The 20,947-nt window shown below is 31.8% G+C and overlaps 2 protein-coding genes across 4 annotated transcripts; one reads left to right on the top strand and one right to left on the bottom strand.

Annotated features, from left to right (window-relative positions):
- The first annotated feature begins 306 nt into the window (after positions 1-306).
- Positions 307-5,205, top strand: LOC123218257 (E3 ubiquitin-protein ligase At1g63170-like). Of its 3 annotated transcripts, none has more exons than XM_044639561.1 (5): positions 307-455; positions 1,263-2,123; positions 3,726-3,851; positions 3,958-4,246; positions 4,770-5,205. In XM_044639561.1, the coding sequence occupies exons 2-5, from the start codon at positions 1,450-1,452 to the stop codon at positions 4,959-4,961; spliced, it is 1,281 nt and encodes a 426-aa protein (XP_044495496.1). In that variant the 5' UTR covers positions 307-455; positions 1,263-1,449; the 3' UTR covers positions 4,962-5,205. The 3 variants fall into 3 exon arrangements, 2 of the variants coding, with proteins under 2 accessions (XP_044495496.1, XP_044495498.1); XR_006502649.1 differs by having other exon boundaries at positions 316-454; positions 3,958-4,338; positions 4,770-4,905; XM_044639563.1 differs by having other exon boundaries at positions 359-498.
- A 194-nt stretch (positions 5,206-5,399) lies between these two features.
- LOC123218256 (N-terminal acetyltransferase A complex auxiliary subunit NAA15) lies at positions 5,400-16,372 on the bottom strand. The gene is made up of 26 exons (XM_044639560.1): positions 16,064-16,372; positions 15,157-15,235; positions 14,943-15,025; positions 14,698-14,847; positions 14,282-14,397; positions 12,840-12,945; positions 12,470-12,541; positions 12,249-12,364; positions 11,971-12,103; positions 10,825-10,902; positions 10,686-10,739; positions 10,478-10,548; positions 10,265-10,319; positions 10,082-10,177; positions 9,472-9,600; positions 9,267-9,349; positions 8,946-9,176; positions 8,394-8,526; positions 8,214-8,321; positions 7,957-8,088; positions 7,547-7,603; positions 7,240-7,337; positions 7,078-7,136; positions 6,875-6,986; positions 6,672-6,772; positions 5,400-6,134 (listed from the first exon to the last, which is right to left on the bottom strand). Exons 1-26 carry the CDS (start codon positions 16,112-16,114, stop codon positions 5,929-5,931), a joined length of 2,709 nt encoding a protein of 902 aa, XP_044495495.1. The 5' UTR covers positions 16,115-16,372; the 3' UTR covers positions 5,400-5,928.
- Between the last annotated feature and the right edge of the window lie 4,575 nt (positions 16,373-20,947).

Raw genomic sequence — 20,947 nt, forward strand, 5'->3', positions numbered from 1 at the left:
TTTTTGTAAAATAAAATAACTATTTTACATATGACGAAATAATCATTTGGCTTTATTAAAATTAACAATGGTTTTATCCTTTTTATAACAAATGAAAAATATATTAACAAATATATAAACAAAATGGTTGTCTAAATTCAAGAAACTAAATAATATCCTATTTTAGATACACTTACATCAGTGTGACAACTGACAATATTTTATTAATTATAACATAAGTCTGGCATTCAATGATTAACGTGGCAGAAAAACGACCCCACTCAATCTCAATCGTCGATCAAAGTTTTAGCTGGACCCACGTTTTCAAGATTTCAGAGTTTCCCAAATCGTACGGCCCAAGAATCACCTCGTATCCACTACCAAATATCCACTCTCTCTCTCAGATTTGCGTAAACAATGGAGCACCAGCTCAACAAAAGCTGACGCCACATTTTCTCGAGAAAATAAAAAAAAAAGTGAGCCTTTTCAACCTTCTATGTCACTCCATGATCTTTTTATGTATGTTTTGTACGCGTTTATTCTTCGATTATTATAAGTTTTGTACAATTTTCTCGTCTGGGCCTGTAACATTTTGTCATTTAGGTTATTATTATGATTTGATTTGCGAAACTGTAACTGGGTTTTTAATTTTTAGTGGTTATGATTTGAATGGATTCGGGTATATTCAGTCATAATCTTTGATATAAAGTATTTTCAATTTTGGGTTTTTATTTTCGGCTCGTGTTATGTATTTGATTGTGAATTTTGGTGTATTTGCATAGAAAATTGATGGGCCTATTGGCTCCTTGGTTTTGTGATTTGTTTAGTATGAACTGATTTGATTATCAACATTTAGCTTGTAAATTATTCTATATGATTAACTTTTAATGACCCATTTTTAAAATTTGCAATTTCTTTTCCTATAACCTTGAGAACAATGTAGTTTAGTTTAATATTCATTTAGTGGTGATGTTAGATTTTATTTGTGATCACTCTTGTGTCTTTAGTGGTATTAATTTAGAGTTATTTCTTTCCTTTTTATAGTGATGACTGATGATATCAGAAAACAATTTATTTATGAATCAAGTCCGAATGTTTATGTTATAAAAAAAAGAAGGCTGTCTGTCATAGTGTTATTATCGGTGATTGCTTTATCATTTTGGTATGACGTTATCACTTTCATTAATCATTTTGCAATATATGGTGGTTTATGTATAACATTGAAATTGAGTTTTAGTAGAATGTTAACTAAGAAAGTAATTCTTGTTCTGGTTTTGTGGCAGCTTGTATATAAACCATACAAAAAACATTGGATCATTTAGTTTCAAGTGCCAAGAGTTGCAAAATGCAGATTGTTGAGTATCCCAAACAATTCTTTAAAGAAATTGGAGAAGCGAAGTGGTAAAAGTTGGAAAGATACTTACTGAAGACCTATGCATTTGCACCTTCCAATTTTGTTAAAAGACTTGGATGGATGTTCCCTCGCCAGAACCAATTAGAAACATCCAAACTGATCAACACCCATTGCTGATGGAGCGGCTGCATAGCCATAATGAGCAGGAGCATATAATTGATATAAGAAGAAATGACGATGCTTCATCAAGCTCATCTCATGATGAACAACCACTCGGAATGGACTTACATCAGCATGAAGAAAGATCATTGAGCAGCAGTAGAGCCCCCACTTACCATGGTTCTCCATCTACAAACAGATTAAACGCTAGGAATTCATCATTCATGAGGAGAGGTGATGGATATGGTCGTCGTGGTAGAAGTCCACTGAATTCAGGTCTATGGATTTCTGTAGAGTTAATCATCACTGTGAGTCAGATTATAGCATCAATTGTTGTATTGTTATTGTCAAGAAATGAAAATCCTCAAGCTCCATTGTTTGCATGGGTTGTGGGTTATGCATCTGGTTGTGTCGCAACGCTTCCCATCCTTTACTGGCGTTTTCGTAATCGACACCAGGGAATTGACCAAGATTCCACACAATCACATCAAGGCTCCTCCCAAGGCAATCTTCCTGAACATACTACACCATATACGGCTATTTCAGTTACTCAAGCTTCAGACGAGGAAAATAATCAAGTCACAGAAACAGCACATACTAACAGTCAAAATGCTGTAAATTTCAATACACGGTAACTTTTTAGTGCACACTATACAGTGTTCAAATTCATGTCCCTATGCATTTTGCGGCACAAGTAGATCTTTGAATCTTAGTAACTTTCATCTGCATTTTTGAGTTTCTCTTCTCATAGAGTTCCTCTTAAAAAGAAAAGAGAAATGAATGTATTAAGTTGAGTTTTTACTAATACTTTTAAATTTCATAGCTTATTAACCTTATGTCAATAGAATCTACGCATTTTTTGTATGACTTGTCTTCTGTAAACTTTCAGTGGCATTTAAATTAGTTATCTGTTTATAAAGTTTACGAAAGTTGTTAGAATGTCTTATAATAATCTTATGAGTGTATCTGGAAATGTTTTATAAATCTTCTCCTTTGTCATAAGTACTGGTAGAATAATCACAGTGCATTTGTAAGATGCAGTGGTGGTGGGTAGTAATGGGCATGTCAAATTTTGTGGGATTGATGTCGGGTGATATTATGGCACTGTGGACTCACTTTTCTGAACTGATTATGTTTTGGGTGCATTTCTTGTTCAATAGGAATGAGATAGTCCTAATTATAAAATCATCTTTATCATATAAGTTGAGATCAGCAATCCATTAGAAGATGAGATAAAGCCAATTTTGGTTGTTCTTAATGATATCATTCTCAGGTCTCAAATTAAGATACATATATTATTCTGATTATAGAAATATGCTATACATGGTATTCTCCTATACTAAATCTCCTTTTGTCTTACTGTCATGTAATGCTACTCTAATAAACTAGTATACTCAATTTCTTCATCTCAAATGTGGCAGCCAACTTGGTACTCTCACTCTAATGATTGTGACAAATCAATTACCAAATCAGTTGAGTTTCTAGTTTGTAGATGTAGTGTAGCCCATATTGCAATAACCGATGCAATCATATATGGCACTTGTAGACCTTTTCTTTGTTTATCAGAATATCTAGCTCATCTGTAGTACCTAAATAAGACTAATCTTATATCTTTGATGAATTTTGGCTTTAGATGTTTGCATGATTGGATCCATTTAATTAATATCCCTCTTTTTTCATTATAGGCACTTGTTTTCTGCTGCATACTAGTTGTCACTCATAAAAAAGTATAAAAGAGAAGTTATAGTGGTTCTTTCTTATAAGTTAATAAGTTGGAAATAAATTTCAAAATTTTCAAGTAGGAAGGCTTAGTCCCTGAAAAGAACAGATGAGAAGAGTAAGATCAAAGTTATGACCCCTTTATACCATAGCTGCCTGTGTGGATGATGTATTAGAAGTTTTAAGGTTTAATCTAATACTTGTAACCAGAACTCTCTTTATAGGTGGTGGTGAAATCAAGTTGCTAAAGTTCAATGACTTATATAGAGTTAGGATTAAAACTATTCAATGATAAATTCAACACAATTAAAAGTTTATCACGTCTAATGATTTACAGTTATACTAAAAACAACAATTCTACTACTCAATCATTAACTGAAATTATTTTTGAAAGGAATATTAACTAGCATATATGCGCTGTGTTTTGTGTTGTTTAATTTATTTCAGTCTTCTAATTTCACTAAGTAAATTGATGTTGCTTCTCTGAGTGAAGAAGATGATTTCTGATTTGCAGACTCAATGGATTAGTGGACCATTTCAAGATGGCCCTAGATTGCTTCTTTGCAGTATGGTTTGTTGTTGGCAATGTATGGATTTTTGGGGGTCATTCTACACCCTCTGATGCTCCCAAATTGTACAGGTACCTCTCATTGACTTATATTCGTTAAGGCTTTTTTTTAATTCTCTTGCTTGCCATGGTATTCAAGTTGGTTGCGTTTATCACTCATTGCTTTGCATCCTTGTAGGTTATGTATAGTCTTGCTTACCTTTAGCTGCATTGGATATGCCATGCCATTCATCTTATGTGCGACAATTTGTTGCTGCTTACCTTGCATAATTTCTGTCCTTGGTATCCGGGAAGATTTTTCTCAAACCAGAGGAGCCACTGTGGAATCTATTAATGCTTTGCCAACCTTCAAGTTCAACTCAAAGACAAGTGGGAACATTAATGATCAGGACAATGCAGGAGCTGGTGAAGGTGGGATCTTAGCTGCAGGGACAGAGAAAGAGCGCATGATAGCGGGAGAAGATGCAGTAAGTTTGATAGAATGTTTTTCGCTGTCGATTTAATGATCTTTTTTATGACTGAGGAACCAGAACTAATTTTGGAGTCAGACATTTCTCAGGTACCAGATTAACATCAATCAAGCTTAGCAAAACTATGCTTGTAGTTTATAAATTTACTGGAACCTGGATGCATTCAATGAGTTTGCCTGTCTTTAAGAGTAATACTACATGCACCAACAGTGGGTATAAACACGGGTATAATCGTTGATATGTCATCATGTGATTGATTATTATTTTATCTCTAATTTAAAATCACTCACAAGATGAAGTATTATTGATCTTTAAAGCTAGTTGCAACATCCATTTCGATGGGACAATACTTCAATCTAAACCCAGCCATTTATAGGATAAGAATAGGAGTGGTTATAATTGCTGTTGAATATGTGCATAAATTAAAAATTAATGAAGGTGAAAGTCTTGCCCAGTACACTTAATTATTCTGTTTAGATTTCTGATTGGTGCCTTTGTTTATTCACCCTCTTTGGTACAGGTTTGTTGTATTTGTCTGGTAAAGTATGCAGACAACGATGAGCTTAGGGAGCTATCATGTTTACATGTATTCCATGTGCATTGTGTTGATAAATGGTTAAAAATCAATGCAACATGCCCTCTTTGTAAAAGCGAGGTCGGGGAGAGTAGTTGTAGCAGTTCACCATTGGCGAGGGACTCCAGTCGGCACTGAATGGAGAGAAAGTTGAATGCATAGATTAAGGACGATGGAATAAGTATGGAGCACTGTCTTTATGATTCTCAGCATTTACCTACATTGCAAGCTTGTGGTAATTAATTCAAATGAATGTCTTCAGCGGTTCAATTTTACTCTGCAGAGTTGTACATCAAGCACAAATTGGCATTAATATTGAATGATGATGTACACTTTAAAGCCATCTATGATTTGTAATGCTAAAATCCCTAGTGTTGAATCATCTCACGTTCTTGCAAGCACTTCACCCCATTCAGAACCGCAACCATATAATGCACATAATTTTTACCAAAAAAGATCCTAAACTTCTAAATCAATTTTACCAACAATACAATGCACATAATTTTTACAATGAAAAGCAAAAAAGCAGGAACCCCTACATAGAAAAACAATTACCAGCCGGACCAAAACTGACAATTGTTGCAATGTCTAATAGCTGACATGAATTCATTTCGCAAAATTTTTGACAATATAAGTTTATACATGATAAAAGTTAATGAAATGGGAAAAAGTACAACATGCTATGTAAATCAGAACTACCAGCTGATGTTCTAACTCTGAAAAGAAATGATAAAAGAAAAATCTATAATGCTTCCTCGTAAGCCCTAAAACACAGAATAAAGTACTGGAAACCATTAAGCCATTCTCTCTCTAGGATCACACCAAATATTGGGTAAATAGAGGTATCAACTCTAAAACACAATAAAAATAAATTATACACATTTACGAAGGAAAGCATTTCACTATCAGGCCAAGTAGAAAATGGATAAATTAATCAGCATGCAAAAGCCTGAGAGGATTGGTGAGCCTTAAACAAGACCTCCAGATGATCCTCAAGTAGTAACAGACTGTTCTCTGGATATATCTTTGAGGTATACCTTAGTTACATGATTAACCATTCAACACATGCTGAAATTCCGGTATGTCCGATTCTACACATTCAGCATCAGGTTTCTATAGTCAGGTCCTTGAATGCCTCAAGTTTGCCATTTGATGCAATGGCATCCGCACTTTGATTGACTCTGTTATGGATTGCACCCCCATTTTCAGGATTCGTTAATGTTTGATCGTATGCCGCCGTAGACTTGCCAGCACAATTGCCTTCAAAGAATGATGAATACGGGAAAAACTCAGCACAACACACTTTCCATCCTGCAACAGATATAAAGAAAATTTTAGGACCAGATAATTAGTATTTCCAGTCTTCAAGTTGGCATTATAGCATATGAATACTAAGCTCAAGAAATTTCTTCATATGGCATATGTTTTTTCTCATACATTTATCAAATCTAGCATATCAACTCACTAGACTCTAGTATTTCTATCATTGAATATACCCAATCCAAATTTGAACTGGTTCAATCTCCAACAAAGAGAAAACAGAATACAATTGGATAAATGCAAACAGAGGGAAAACAAAGAGTAACATATTTGCATAACCAGGAAAATGACTCATTGCTATATAATACAAGTCAAGACATCAGACCGCATTTTCAGAAAATAAAAAATAGAGGCTTAACATTAGTACGTCCTTTACCAGCTCAGACAAAAGCAACTTTATGACTCAAATTTTAAATTAAAAACCAAATCTTAAAACAGGTAAGATCACTACTCACAACCATGAATAGCGAATTCTCTCTTTTTTAAACATTTGAACTATATATTCCTATGGCCACTCTGGACACTTACTCAATGCAGCATCTTGGTCTGCAAGAACGTTTTTAAGGAGATTGTGGACTGCAATACAGTCTTTAAGTTTCCATTCCTTGACTGGTCCAAATGCTCCATTACTAGCAAAACAAATGACAGGGTTCAACAATCAATTCTTATAAGGATAAGTGAAGAAGAGACATAAAAGAATAGTCTCTATGTCAGATAAAAGAAAGCATTACGTTGGCACTAAGTTGTTTGTTGAATCTTCAATTAATTTAATAGCTTCAGATTTCTTGCTAGGTTCAAGAACATATAGCATTTCTGCAGCTGCAACTCTATGCCTCAACGAATCTGCAAACAATATACACAAAGCTATCATTAAATTGCCATACAAGTTGATTGCAGATAACTACTTTTGTATATTACATAAGGTGGGCAGTACCTTCATGTTTATGAAGGAAAACCTTGTTTGCCTCAAGCAGAGATTTGCCCTGCAATTGACTGTAAAAGGAAGAAACAAAGAATGTCACCATGGATCAAACAATAAGATACACCATTTATCCTCTATAACACCCACACCACCAAAGAAGAATTCAAAGAGAACCTGATAGCTGGTCGCTCTGCTTCCAGGACACTCCAAATGAGTTTCTCATTATCAGTCACAGGAGGAGGCATTGAGTCTACTTTATGGAAGAATCTAATCTGCAAACATGAAGTTTAAATCAGTACAGATAGACTATAGAGATTTTGAGACTGATGGTATTGAAGGATGCATTTAAGTAAAATTATATCCATTCTATAAACAGCACTTTCTACCAAACAAGGAGTTCGTAGATCTGTATAAGAGCAGTTCTTAAATACCATCACACACCAAGCACCTTAATTAGCTTATTCAAACATATAATACATACCAAGCAACGATGTGATTCAGGGTTCTCAGCATCCAACCTTAGCAATTGCTTTACAGCCTACAGAATAAACAAGTACAAACAAGATAAACACATTAGTGTAGCATGCACCTAACAGATCCCAATTGACACATCAAGCTTTCAATATATTTCAAGCTGAACAAGGAATGTTCCATTTTAAATGAATTGTAGAGGAGAAAGGTGGCTGAGAGATGTGTATACGTATGAGAGGTTGAGAAGGAGCTACCACAGCTTCCTAGCACTTTCTATAACTTGTTTACATGTTAATTATACAGGGCTTTTAACTGGAAAATCAGTACAAGCTGGCATAGAAAAAAAGGTATCTCAGCACTTTAAGTAAAAGACAGGGATTTTTCTGTGTTTAATGATAACATATGCAAACCAGAAAATACCTGAAAGGCAAGCAGAATCTTCTGCTTTCTTATATTTACTTCAAAAGAAAGCAAGTGTGTTTCCAAAGCATCAGGTGAGTTCTTCAGAAGCAATTTCAGGTATTTTGTAGCTTCCAACAATGGATCTTCAACCTATATATGTATGTATTCACAAGATTGAGCTGTTATATCACTGGAAGTAAGGCTATACACTTTTTGTGGTTGTATTAACAAGTCTTAATCAGAATGCAAATATCAAACTAGTAAAACAAAATAACCTGCAACAACTTCTCCCCATTTGGATCTGGATCAACAGGTTTCACATGTCGTTTGCCAGACTTGGAGACACCACTAGAACTTGATTCTTCATTTTTTATCTCTGCCTCCTGAAAAAAGCAAAGCATTAATATGAGTTTCATTGACATAAAGAGTAAACAGAAGTAACAGAAACTACTTACTTTTTTAGCTCGGGCTTCAGCCTTGCGCTGCTTTTGCTTCAGTTTCCTTTTCTGAGAAGGAAGCAAGTTTGCCTTATCATCATCTTCTTCGTTGGTTGACTTCGGAGGAGAATCATACAATTTTATGTAGCATCTGCACTTCAAAAGTAAACCAACATAAATACAATGACAAGACAAAAATTCTTCCAAGGTTTCACTGGTCCATGAAAATCCGGAATTATAACTGTATGAAATGGCAGTAGTAGAACAGAGAAATTTGAGATGATCATGAAAAATCATGTAGGCTAGCCACCATCCGAACTCGAGGTTTACTTTCTAAACAATACTAACAGAGCACACATCTTCATCTTGCAAAACCAGCCAGTTAACTTCAGGAAGAGACTTAATGAGGCATTTTTTGCAACCTATTAAAATAAAAGAATAAATCTAGACCACAATCTTCACTCTGGAAGGTGTGAAGTTTAGAGTGCTTAGGCATCCATAAGCTTAGGTGATGAGCATATCAAGTCATCACAAATCATTAAAATCTTGTTTACAGCCTTAATACTTCACCTGATAGCTCCGACTGCTGCTTTGTGAAAATAAGCATGTGAATGCAACCGATCTTGAAATTTAAGCATCTCCACATAGGCACGTAAAGTCATTTTCCTTAAGCAATAAGAATGGAAGTCAAATTGATCTTCAGTAATATCAGCATAGTGTTTCTCCACAGCTAAAAATTTCTTCAAAGAACGTCCAAGATCACCTTGGCGGAAGTAGCTTTCACCAGAAGCAAGTTCATACCTTCATAAACAGAATATTTTAACAGTTAGGATATTTAACCATAGTATTCATTTTACACAACAACCAGGGTCAAACAGTGAATAGACAAACCACATGCACTGCATGTCATGAAGGTTGTTGTGTTGATCTCCATCTTTTGTGAATAATACAGCAGTTTTTTCTGCCAAAGCCACCTTCAGAACAGTCGATATGTAAAGCATGATCAACAGAAGTAAATCACCAAGCAAAAAACACTAAAATTCAGTGGTTATAAGAAATTTCTAAGTTGATAAAGGAAAATGATATTAGAGCAAACCTGATCAGCTTGTAGCATACGCTTTACACATTCACTATTTACATATCTATCAGCGAGATCCATACACCTAGCTTCATCAGCCAACGCAGCAGCAGCGGGCATATCACCCGCATGTTTCAATATTCGGCTCTAAAAAAAAGGTAATTGTGATATCATACTCCGCCAAAATTAATAGCATTCCAGCAATTTTTACTTGGTTAATATCAAACTCACAAAAAAGGGGAGGAATTCTACATGTTTGATAAACATCCATGCTTATTTGAATCTGGTAACACAAATCTATGACAGTGTACCCGAACAAAAGCTCAGAGAAAATTGATTATGCATAAAATTCAACACTCTATTGGACATCGTTATTGACTTTTGTCTTCTTGAGCCACACATTTACATAGCCATCCTTATATATAGATATGAAAAGTGGATCCTACATATTGATTAACTCTTCACATCAAAGTAATTTCAGGATAAACACTCGGCAAGTCATGTAGGCAATGAAAGCATTCAAAAGAAGAAGTTATGAATAAAAAAATCCCATCAAAAGGGGAAAAAAATGAAAGAGAGCCCTTCAAGGCTAGAAATAAATAAATATTAAAAACCAATTGATACAAACCTTGACTGAATACAAATCAATCACAGTGGGAGTGTGTTCTATAGCCTCATCTATTTTCAACAGAGCAACATCATATTGGCCTCGTCTGTCATAATGCTGTGTCATCATAAAAGCTCAAGGTAAATTCAGAGGAAATTCAACACAGAGACAAAATTAAATAAACTATGCAGCCAAAGAGTCAACCTGAGCTAAAAAGAACAAAGTCCACATAAGTGTTGAAGGGGGCTCTTTTTCTTCCCTGCACTCAACATAAAATTGTTACTCAGAAGGTATATGTCAAATATGCGATAAAAATTCAGAGGGTTTTCTCTTCCATCTTATGAATGAGGCATTTCTAACACAGATGATCTTTTAGAACTGAACACAATCAACACAATGGACTCAAATATATATTACCTTCCAGGGCATCTCCCAGTTGTCCGAATTGAATGCTCCAACTCAAGAATAAGATGCTCAAGAATGTCTGCCTGTGTAAGAGTCATCAAAGCAAGAAACTTAATCAGTTAATTTTATCAATCAAACAATCAGATTTTTACAACTTCTGATGAAGTTTCCAAAGCAACACTTAAATTGGACAACCAGGTGAAAAAATCATCACACTAACCTTTCCAGGTTGATCATATAAAGGTGAAAGATCAGAGAATAATGAAGGAACTCCCTAACATCACAAAATGGCAACTGGTTATTTTATCCAGGAAAAAAGGAAGACCAGACATAACTGCACATAATATAAACATCAATACCTTAGTTAGGAGAGGCCTAATATAATTTAATGCAGCTTCCCGAAACTTGTTACCTTGTAGAAAATCAAGTGGTATTCTCTGTAAAGGAAACACAAATGAAAATAACAATGTGACAAAGGAAAATTTCATCATATTTTATAGATAAGCCACCTTGTAATGACAATGATGAAAATGAAGACAAAAAAAGAACAATGATTCTGTAGACAATGATGACAAGGAAAATGCTGATGAAGCCAAAACATTAAGACCAATGAAACAGGAAAAAATAATGGCATGCATCTTCATTTACTTAATGTTTATCGTCACTTGACACTATAATGGGCCATGCAGGTTCATAATCAGACTCAACCTTATTAAATTTTCTGAGTAGTATACTTGGCATATGCTTCAATTAAAAGAAAAGGATGGATCAACAAGATCTATAGAACTTGCAACAGTAGCACTTCTATTACTTGTACAAATAACCAAAGCCTACAGTGACAGTAGAGACCAAAACTAAAGTAATAATCAACATATCAATAAAGCAAAATCTAATTTCCTTAATGTCTCAAACCTTGTATATCATAGAGAAATCAAATCATTAACTGTCCATTTCAAAACATTACAACAGAATAACTTCATCCCTCTGCTTCAAATGAATTTGCAAGTATGCAATGAATAACCTTCTCTTGATATCCACTTACATACATGGTTATCCAGTACGGAAGGAGAGACACGTTATGGTATATGCTTTTACACGATGAAATTTAAATCCTATAATCCTTTAATTTACTTAGAGGATGATGACTGCAACTTACTGAGTTAAAATCATACATAAGCAAAGTAGATGTCTACTTGAGAGTAAGTCTTATTATTAGCATAAGCGAAAAATATCCCCATTTATAGTAATCTATCCATACAAACTAAAACATAAGATCATAACGCATATCTCTCTTATGAGATAACAAAAGGTAATAATCACGCACAAACCATCAAACATACACAGTTTTTATTCCCGGTATTAGCTCAGATGTAGTAATAATCACAAAGTAATTTGAGCCCAATCAACAAGTTTTTACAATATACCAAACTGACAATAAATTCACACAGCAAACATATGTGAAGAAATACTGATTCTCCCTAGAAACATGAACCAAGTAGTGTCACCTTCACAGCAGATGACCAAGTGTACTGCTGCCCAAGGGATTCGTATAAGGCATCTAACCGGTCAATCTCATCAGAAGAATAGTTTCCACGTTCAGAATACAGCCCAACACATTTTTGCAGGCCTTCATAATATCTGGAAAAAGATAATTTGCTCACTTGTTAAAATTGGAAGTACAAGCCAAAATATTAAACACACATGCTCTTTGTAATTACTTTGCACACTCTCCTAAATCAATGTTCCTTTAAGTTACAAATGGAGAGTAAATTGTAAATCATACTTGTAATTGTCAGGATTCATGGAGAGTAACACCCTGTACAATTTAGCAGCTTCTTCTAGGAGACCAAGCTTCACTAAAAGAGAAACCTCTTGCTCTTTGTAAGCCAATTTGTCAACCTAGATGCCATGAACATAAAATAATCAGTGTCTGAATATCCATATATTCAGAACTTAAAATTTTCAAAAGAAAAAACAAACATGCAAGCAAAAACACCCACTTACAATTTTTAACTCTTTCTTGTGCAACTCCTCAAGAGCTCTCTCAAGGGAGCCACACTCTTCTAACAAAGATATCTGCAGAAGAATATCATATGAATATGACCATAAAAAATTATTAAGAACACCAAAGATCTGACTGTGAAACCTCGGTATTTTTAACAGTATATAGTCCACGAATACATTTAAGGGTCATTCATTTTATTTTAGGAATAACAGTCAAATTCATACACAATTATCTATAAGGACAGTGCGTTTATTTTAGGCATACATCTATAGAGAAAACCCTTATAAAAAAAGACAGCATCATGCTGTAACAGCAAAAAGAAATGTGATTGAACTAATAAAAAGCATATCTACACATGTTTCTTGATACCTTGTACAACAGCATTTCACCATGCTCACAACGTTCGTTATCAGGAGGATAATCATCTTCAAGTGTCCCCTCATACGCTTCCAGAATTTCAACTGCTTTGGAACAACTAGGTAAACAACCAAAGGAAAGTTGTTTAGAATAACAACTATTAAGAGCCTAAAGTAAAAGGTAACACGATTAGTGTAGACATGCCAAAGAAATAACCAAAGGTAACTCTAGCACAGTGCACTGATTCAAATATCATTTAAAAAAACTGAGACAGGCGAATATGCCAAAAGCTAAAAAATCTTGGATAAATGTAGAATCATAACATCTACAAAAAGGGAAATAGTAAAAATATACATACATAACATCAATTAATACTATGAGACACCCCCAAGGCATTGTTGCATGATTAATCAAAAGACAAGTTAAATTTCATAAGACAATTGTTCACAAGCTAGCACCAATAATGGAAGTTCTTTGATAACAGAATAAATATTGATTTTCTCAATATTCTAATCTCTAAATTGAAAGATATGTAACAATAGGTTTCCACAGAATTCCAATGCCAGCAACTCTTTGACATTAGTTGTTAAAGGCAAAAAGCGCCTAAAAGCAATAAGGATCCCATCATCTAAGCCAAAAAAGCAAGGTGAAGGCATTGCTTTTGGACCAAAAGCCATAAAAAAAAAAAAAAAATTAAATTAATAAAGACTAATAACTCAAATACCAAAGCATAATATTATAAATAGTTTCAAAAGCGCAAATAAATGTTTATAATAAACATAAAATAATATTAAAACTTTTCAATCTACATAAACTTTTATCAAATATATAGTTTAATTGAAATCTAAGTCTTCATCTTTATCATCGAAGGTCATTTTCTTCCTCATCATCAAAATTTTCATCTCCTATTTCATCCATTTCTTCATCAAAACTTCCTGATCAAAGGACTTATATCCTAAGACCTTTTTATCCTTAGACATCGACTCAAGGTTAAGCTTAAAAAAAAAAGAGAGAGATTTTTGCCCTCTTTGACTATCGTAATCAGTGAGTTGTAAATAAAAAAGTTATAAAAAAGAGAAATTCAAAACCTATATTTATATTATCAGGTTTCGTTAAAAAGTGTGTTTTTCTGCTGTTTTTTACTTCTTCTAAAGTGCAATAAAAGCATGCTTAAGCTGTGCATTTGGACTTTTGCTCACCTTGCATGTGTAGAGGAGTGAACCTATTGCCTTGAGAAGCTTCTCGCCTAAGCGCACTTTTAACAACAATGCGCTTTGGGGGTAATACAATAGTTTCTAACAGGCAGCACAAGTCACAATATACCAACCATATATCAACCAAACCAATGGTTTTTACCATTAATGTAGCAGCTACCAAATCACCCAGATATGCAAAAAAATTCATAGAGAAGTAGTAGCACAAAAAATTTTTCAAAAACAAGGATAAAATCATACTTGGAGTTTAAATGATGGGCAACAGCAAACCCAATCCAGTTCATGCGATGATTTGGTTTCAAACTTAGAAGTTGCTGTCTAGTCTCAACAAATCCTGCCAGATCCCGCATCTGTGCCTGTATTGTTAAAATTCTATCATCAGGCAAAAACAATTTAAGGTAAAATAATACACTTTAAGATAGGAGGAAAACTAGGAAAAATGTAGGACTTCACAAAGCTTGTTACTTGATGAGAACACAAAGGGTATTAGAATTAAGACATTTGTCTTGTAAAAGAGTCAATGATAAGTTTGACCAACACATTTGAGAAAACAAAACACATGTTGCTACTCTAATTGCCAAACATCATCATAACCCATAAGACAGCAATGTAGAGACATGCCTTTAAGAAGATTTAATATGGAAAAACGCTCATACCTGCAAGAGGGACAGGTCCCGCAGTATTTCAATATTGTCTGGATCTATTCTCAAAGCATTCCTATAGCATTTGATTGCCTCTCTATATTCTCTGTCAGACCGATACAAGAGACCATATACATGCCAGCAAACATGACTCTTGATATCATTCTGCATTAAGACACATATTAATTTCAATACATTAAAAGGCAATGATTTTGGCAAAAGCAAGAACATTTAATGTTACAGTAAACAAAGAACACAACCTTCACTCCTATACGAACAAGCTCATATGCTTCAGACTTCCGGTCCATGCAATTCAATGTCAACCCTTTCATGGATAGAGTTTCTGACAACCAGAAGAGTAGACAGCTTTATAAAAAGACATAAATTAAGAAAAATATATCGAGTGCATAGCTTCAGCCAGCTTTTGCACACTTTACATGAAACTCAAATAAATTAAAATACTGAGCAAAATACCCCCATGATCTGGAAACTTTTTCAGTATAGCATCAGCTGCCTTCAGTCCCTTCTTATACTGTTTAGTCTCATATGATTTCTGGATGCAAAAAAGTTGACTAGATTAACAATAGTACATTATCCTTCAAAATGGAAACAGGTACAAAGATAAACATATGAATCACACACAAAAACAACAGACCTTTATAGAAATACCACAATTAAAGTAAGACTGCCAAAAGCTTAACATACACAAATAATTTGCTTTCCATATCACATGAAATCAATAATGGGACAACTATAGAACTTCAATGTCCACTAACAATACATAAACCCAACACGAGATCACATAAAATTAGACTGCAAAAATACAGCAAAACAGAAGCGCCCATTCAGACTAAAAATGGCACACAAAGATTACTGTTCGTAACTCAATCCCAAAAGCAACCTAAAAGAATTAGAATTTATATTTTGAGTTCTAACCTCAATCTGTTTAGTAAAATGCAAAGGTACAAATTTTGCACCATGTGGAAGTGGAAGCTTACACCATCGGAGACATAGTGCGTAATGAGTCGGTTTACATCTATATTTAGATTACATAACATATGCATATAAACAAAATCAAAACTTTCTCTCCCTAGAATGAAACTATATTTAGAAAGAAAACATAGACCCAATAGTCTAAACCAAACTATGAGCTAAACTATCAATTCGATTATACAAAAGAAAACAAACCCATTAATCCATTCACCCTAAAAAGTCCAAACCAACAAACAAAGAAACAACCACTCACGATTCTGCAACAACTCACAAAAGAATTAGGGTTATACATTACAAAAACGACCCAGAATCAAACTAAACAAAAATATCATAAAAAGATGTGAATAAGGAGATAAAAAAAAAATAGACAGTGAAGCGGAAAGCGTACGACGATGAGTTTAAAGAGGTTAGCCTCTTTGGGAGGGAGAGAGGCGCCCATTGCGAGAGAGATGAAGCTTTGAGATTCGTTAAATGGGTTTGGTTTGGTTTTGAGAGAGTGAGGAATGAAGAGAGAAAGAGAGAGAGTGGTAGTGAAGTGGTGGCGTTTATTTGCTGCAACCCTATTGTGAGCAATAAGCTTTGAGAAAGACGGAGAGAGACGATGAAATAAAGCTGAAATAACAAAAGCCCCTTGATTGTGCCGATATTCACAGTTTTGAGTGACAGTCTATTGCTTGAGGTTCGTTTCGTTTCTTTCCTTGTCCCTTTTCTTTTATTTCGTTTTTAATCAAGTATTTCTGAAAATAATATTCATACAAACTTTTCGGTTATATTTCCAAATACCTAAATGATTTCCATTCATGTCTTCCTTTTTTATGCAGTTGTATATAATTTTTATATGGAAATTATGGAATTTATTATAATAAATACTTTTAAAATTAAATCAAATCGAACATTGATGATAAAGATTAATTAATTAGTAATTAGATTCATTAACAGTTTAAAAATAATATTAAAAAATTATAATTAAATATATAATTTAATTTATTTAATATTAAAATAATTATAGTTTAATAGTATATATATTTAAATATAATAAACAAGGTCTTAATTTAAGTTTTTATAATAAATTTTTGAAAAAATCAATTTTTCATATTGATTAAATCAAACCCAATTTTATAGATATTATCTATTCAATCATAAATCAACTAATTTAATCATGAAACAAGATTTTTAACATGATCAAGATCGAATTGATCATAAATTTTGGTTAAATCACTTGAATCTGTGAGTCTAAGTTTTAAAACACTTTATATACCTACACTAAAAATATTTTGACAAAATTATTTTGGCCAAAAGAAAATTTTCCGTGCAAGGTTTACTAAAACAACAATTTTCTTTTGTTAAATTTAAAAAAATCAAATACATGTCGATGATTCATATATATTAATGTCTTCCGTAAGTTTTTAAACTAAATTATCAATCCACCCTTTTTTAATATAATGACAGAAGTACCCTCATAAATAAATATACATTTAAATTACATATTTATTTTTTATTGAATTGAGTGTACAAAATTACTTATTTATATAAAAATGAAATTTAATCAATATAATTAAGGTAATTTTATCAATTTAATTTATTAATTTAATTATTATTTCTACACTTTATTAAATTTGACTAAAATTTTATTATTAACTCAATAATCTATTAAAAATTTTGAAAAAATATTAGTTATTAAATATTTAATATTAACAAATAAAACTATGCCTTTTACCTCTAACAAATTTCATTAATAGAAGCATTTCATGGAAGAATATTTAGATTTTTCAAGTTTAATGAATGAAAATTTATCATTTCAGTAAAACAGATGTAAAAAAACATTTATAGTTTTTTTTTTGTTGGTATGTTATAAATACTATTGATTTGAACTTATTATATTGGATATGTCATATATTTGTTAATAATTTTAATACTTATAAAAGTCACATTAATTATATAGATTGAAAATTAAATTTAAATATTTAATAAGTGATTGTTAATCTCGTTAATTATCAATTACATTATTTTTAAGTTGAAATTATAGAGTTATTTGGATTCTTAATTATGATATTATATTATTTTATCTCTATTAGAGGTGTGGATGATTCGGTTTAAACCGTAAAACTCGATCAAATCATTTAAAAATTATGATTTAATTTAGATTGATGGATTAAAAAAAAAAAGCTTTTAATTTGTGTTATGGTATAAGTGATTTTCAAAAAATTTGTTTTTTTCATTTTTATTATACCTTTTTTATACGTATATTTTATATATTTTTTATATTTACTTTACATGTTAATATTATGTTCTAGAAAACTAGATTTCAATTAATTTTATATAATAATATATATTTATAAATGAATGATTTTAATAAGTTCAAACCATAATTTAGATCGGATCAAACTGTATTTTTTCAACTTAGTTTGAAACTAATATGGTTTGGTTTGATTTTGTTTGAAAATTTTTCAAACTATTTTTCAGTTTAATTTTAAAAAACTTTTAAATTGTACCAAATCGAACTACACACAATGCACACCCCTAATTCTAAGATTGAATATATAAAATAATAATAAGCAAACTATTACTATTAATTTGAAATAGAACAATTTTATTTTGATAAAATATCGTTCTGTGTCAAAAATTTTTTTGTGTATTTTAATTTGGTAAGTATGTGTTTTTATATATTATTCTGTAATAAATTATATTATTTTTTTACATTTGACAAAATATATTATTTTTCTAAAAATTATATCGTTATCTATTATGTTTTAATATAATTTTATTTGTTATTGAGTCAGGTTAATATAAAAATATTTTAATTCAGTTTATGATTAAAAAATTTGACATAATTTTATTTCATATCAAATTAAAATTTAAATTCTTTAATTGAAAATCTAAATAATATAATATAAACATAATCCGATGATACGGAAGTTCAAATTTAGAACATTTGGACAAATTGGGTGCTCCGATAACGACATCTTAACTTGTGTCACAGTTTGATTGCAACTGTGCATTCACAATTCAACACGTGCGTGATTTCAGACCAATAACTGAATGTGTTGAGAGGATGAACGCTATAAAAAAAACCCTAAACTCAAAGGTCATTCTCCACTTTGAATATTCTCTTACATTTCTTACATTTATCTTTAAAGAATCTGTTCCTACAAAAGCATAAATATCTTTGCTAAATTTATCTTCAGAGAATCTACAAAACAATAATTTGAATTATGCCTGCCATCGATAATGATAAACCAAAACTTTGAACCACTTTTGAATATTCTCGTATCTTAAAGCAAGAGTGAAATTCTACATGATTCAGCAAACATTTTATTATGAATATTCAGTACCTTATAAATAAAAAAAATTGACAGTTATTTCACCATAATCATTGATAGAAAATTACTGTATTAAGCAGGGGAAAGAAATGCCCAAATGTGATTTTCCTAGGTATATGAAATAGAACCAAAATGCCCAAAGTGATTAACTTTTAGGTGGTGCTATGTTATCTGGTTGGTGATATGATGGGTAATATAAAAGGTAATCTTATTATCACATCCATCTTCGATATTAAAAAATTATAAAGATAATTTTGATTTTATTATAATTATATTTTTATTATTAATTTTTTAGAATATTTTTTTTTAATAAATATAACAAATAATATAAACAATATTTTAGAATGAATATACCTCTGCGCATTTAAATAAAATAATATACTTGTATTATTTTTATTACTTATAATTAAACATAATAATTATTTATACTTACCAAATTTTATCAAATATATAAATAATTTATACTCAATAATTTTCTAATAAATTTAATTTTAAAGTAATTTTTTAATTTTGATAATAAAATATTACCCAAATTAAATGTCTTTTTAACCTATCCTCAAACAACTCCATATTATAGAGAAGTATCTAATATTTCCTACAACTTTGAGGTGAATCTAACAATTCTAGAAAATAATTCCAAGTCCTAAATATGTTACAGGGAATGACTTAATCGTTTAAGTAATTAAATAAATGAAGCTTTAAGAAACTTGGATAATGATAAACTTAATGAAAACTTGAACAAACATCAAACTTCGTGAAACTTGGACAATTATAAAGTTAAGTTGTGTTGTAATGTCATGAAAAACATTACAATAGAAAATTAACAAATCATAAGTTTGAGTTTAAATGTTTGATACCTTTCAGAGATACATGGGTGTATCTGATACATTTGGTGGTTTCCACACAGAAAAACCATAGAGGTATATTTGATATTTCTTGGAATTACCAGGTGAATCCAATTCTTGAAATTATATGGAAATATCTAGCATTTCCTACAACTTTGGGGTGAATCAACAATTCTAGAAACTATAGGGATATTTTGGTAGTGTCAAGGGTTCTTTTGGAATTTCTAAAAACTTTTGAGAGTTTTTGAACAACAATGAAGAAGGATTTGTAATTTTCAATACCATTTGAGGGATGTCTCATAATGACCGTAAAATATACAACCTCCGGATAGCTTTGCAGTTTTTTGCCTGAACACAAAGTACATTAAGGTTTTTTGACAACTCAAACAATTTGTTGATTGTTGTTAGTGAGGTACTAAATGCACCGATGTTATATGGGGTCAGATGTGATTTTCTAGCGAGCGTTTTGGCAAGGGTGAACTGGTGAGTAGAAAGCTTAATTTTCCATAATTTGTGATTTGATACCATATAGACTTTTGAAGCAACTGGGAATTTATTATTGCGTGTTTTCTTTACAAAACTTCATGGAATAATAAAGTTGCATTAGATTTCAAATCAGGAAATCAAATCTTAATACATGAAAGGCCAAAAGACTTATCTCACTTAAGGTTTAGTATATCCACAAATTCGTGTCATTTAAGTTTTAAAAATTTTAATACTTATTTATTTGTTAAATTTTATTGTTATTGTCAATTATCATAAGATAAAAATGTTATTTATTAATTTTATTTTAAAACAGAAAAAATTATTTTCTTTTCCCGTTTTAGTTTTAAAAACTAAAAGTTTCCCTTTATCTTAGTTTTAAAAAATTACTTTTTCACTTCTACCGTCTAGGGTTTCCATATTTTTAAGTTAATAACTATTCTTTTAAAAATTAAAACATTGCACTTACATCTGAAAAAATGTATTATCCCTTTTTGGTGACCATTTTTTCCAATGATTCTCTCGGGGAAGTCATTAACTCCATCATTGGCGAGCTTTCTTTCTCTTCAGTGGTTCTTTTGTGTGAAAACCACCAAATGTAAGGTTGAAATTATCAAACGAATT

This window comes from Mangifera indica, chromosome 6, assembly GCF_011075055.1.
Source record: "Mangifera indica cultivar Alphonso chromosome 6, CATAS_Mindica_2.1, whole genome shotgun sequence".
Classification (NCBI taxonomy): domain Eukaryota; kingdom Viridiplantae; phylum Streptophyta; class Magnoliopsida; order Sapindales; family Anacardiaceae; genus Mangifera; species Mangifera indica.

Excerpts from the sequence above, each read along its gene's own strand:
- LOC123218256 (XM_044639560.1), bottom strand. The coding sequence starts at position 16,114 with ATGGGCGCCTCTCTCCCTCCCAAAGAGGCTAACCTCTTTAAACTCATC. Across the intron at positions 12,365-12,469 it reads ACAAGAAAGAGTTAAAAATT|GTTGACAAATTGGCTTACAA; the intron begins GTAAGTGGGTGT and ends CATGGCATCTAG. Across the intron at positions 9,601-10,081 it reads TTGATTTGTATTCAGTCAAG|AGCCGAATATTGAAACATGC; the intron begins GTTTGTATCAAT and ends CCTTTTTTTTAG.
- LOC123218257 (XM_044639561.1), top strand. The coding sequence starts at position 1,450 with ATGGATGTTCCCTCGCCAGAACCAATTAGAAACATCCAAACTGATCAA. Across the intron at positions 3,852-3,957 it reads GATGCTCCCAAATTGTACAG|GTTATGTATAGTCTTGCTTA; the intron begins GTACCTCTCATT and ends GCATCCTTGTAG. Across the intron at positions 4,247-4,769 it reads TGATAGCGGGAGAAGATGCA|GTTTGTTGTATTTGTCTGGT; the intron begins GTAAGTTTGATA and ends TCTTTGGTACAG.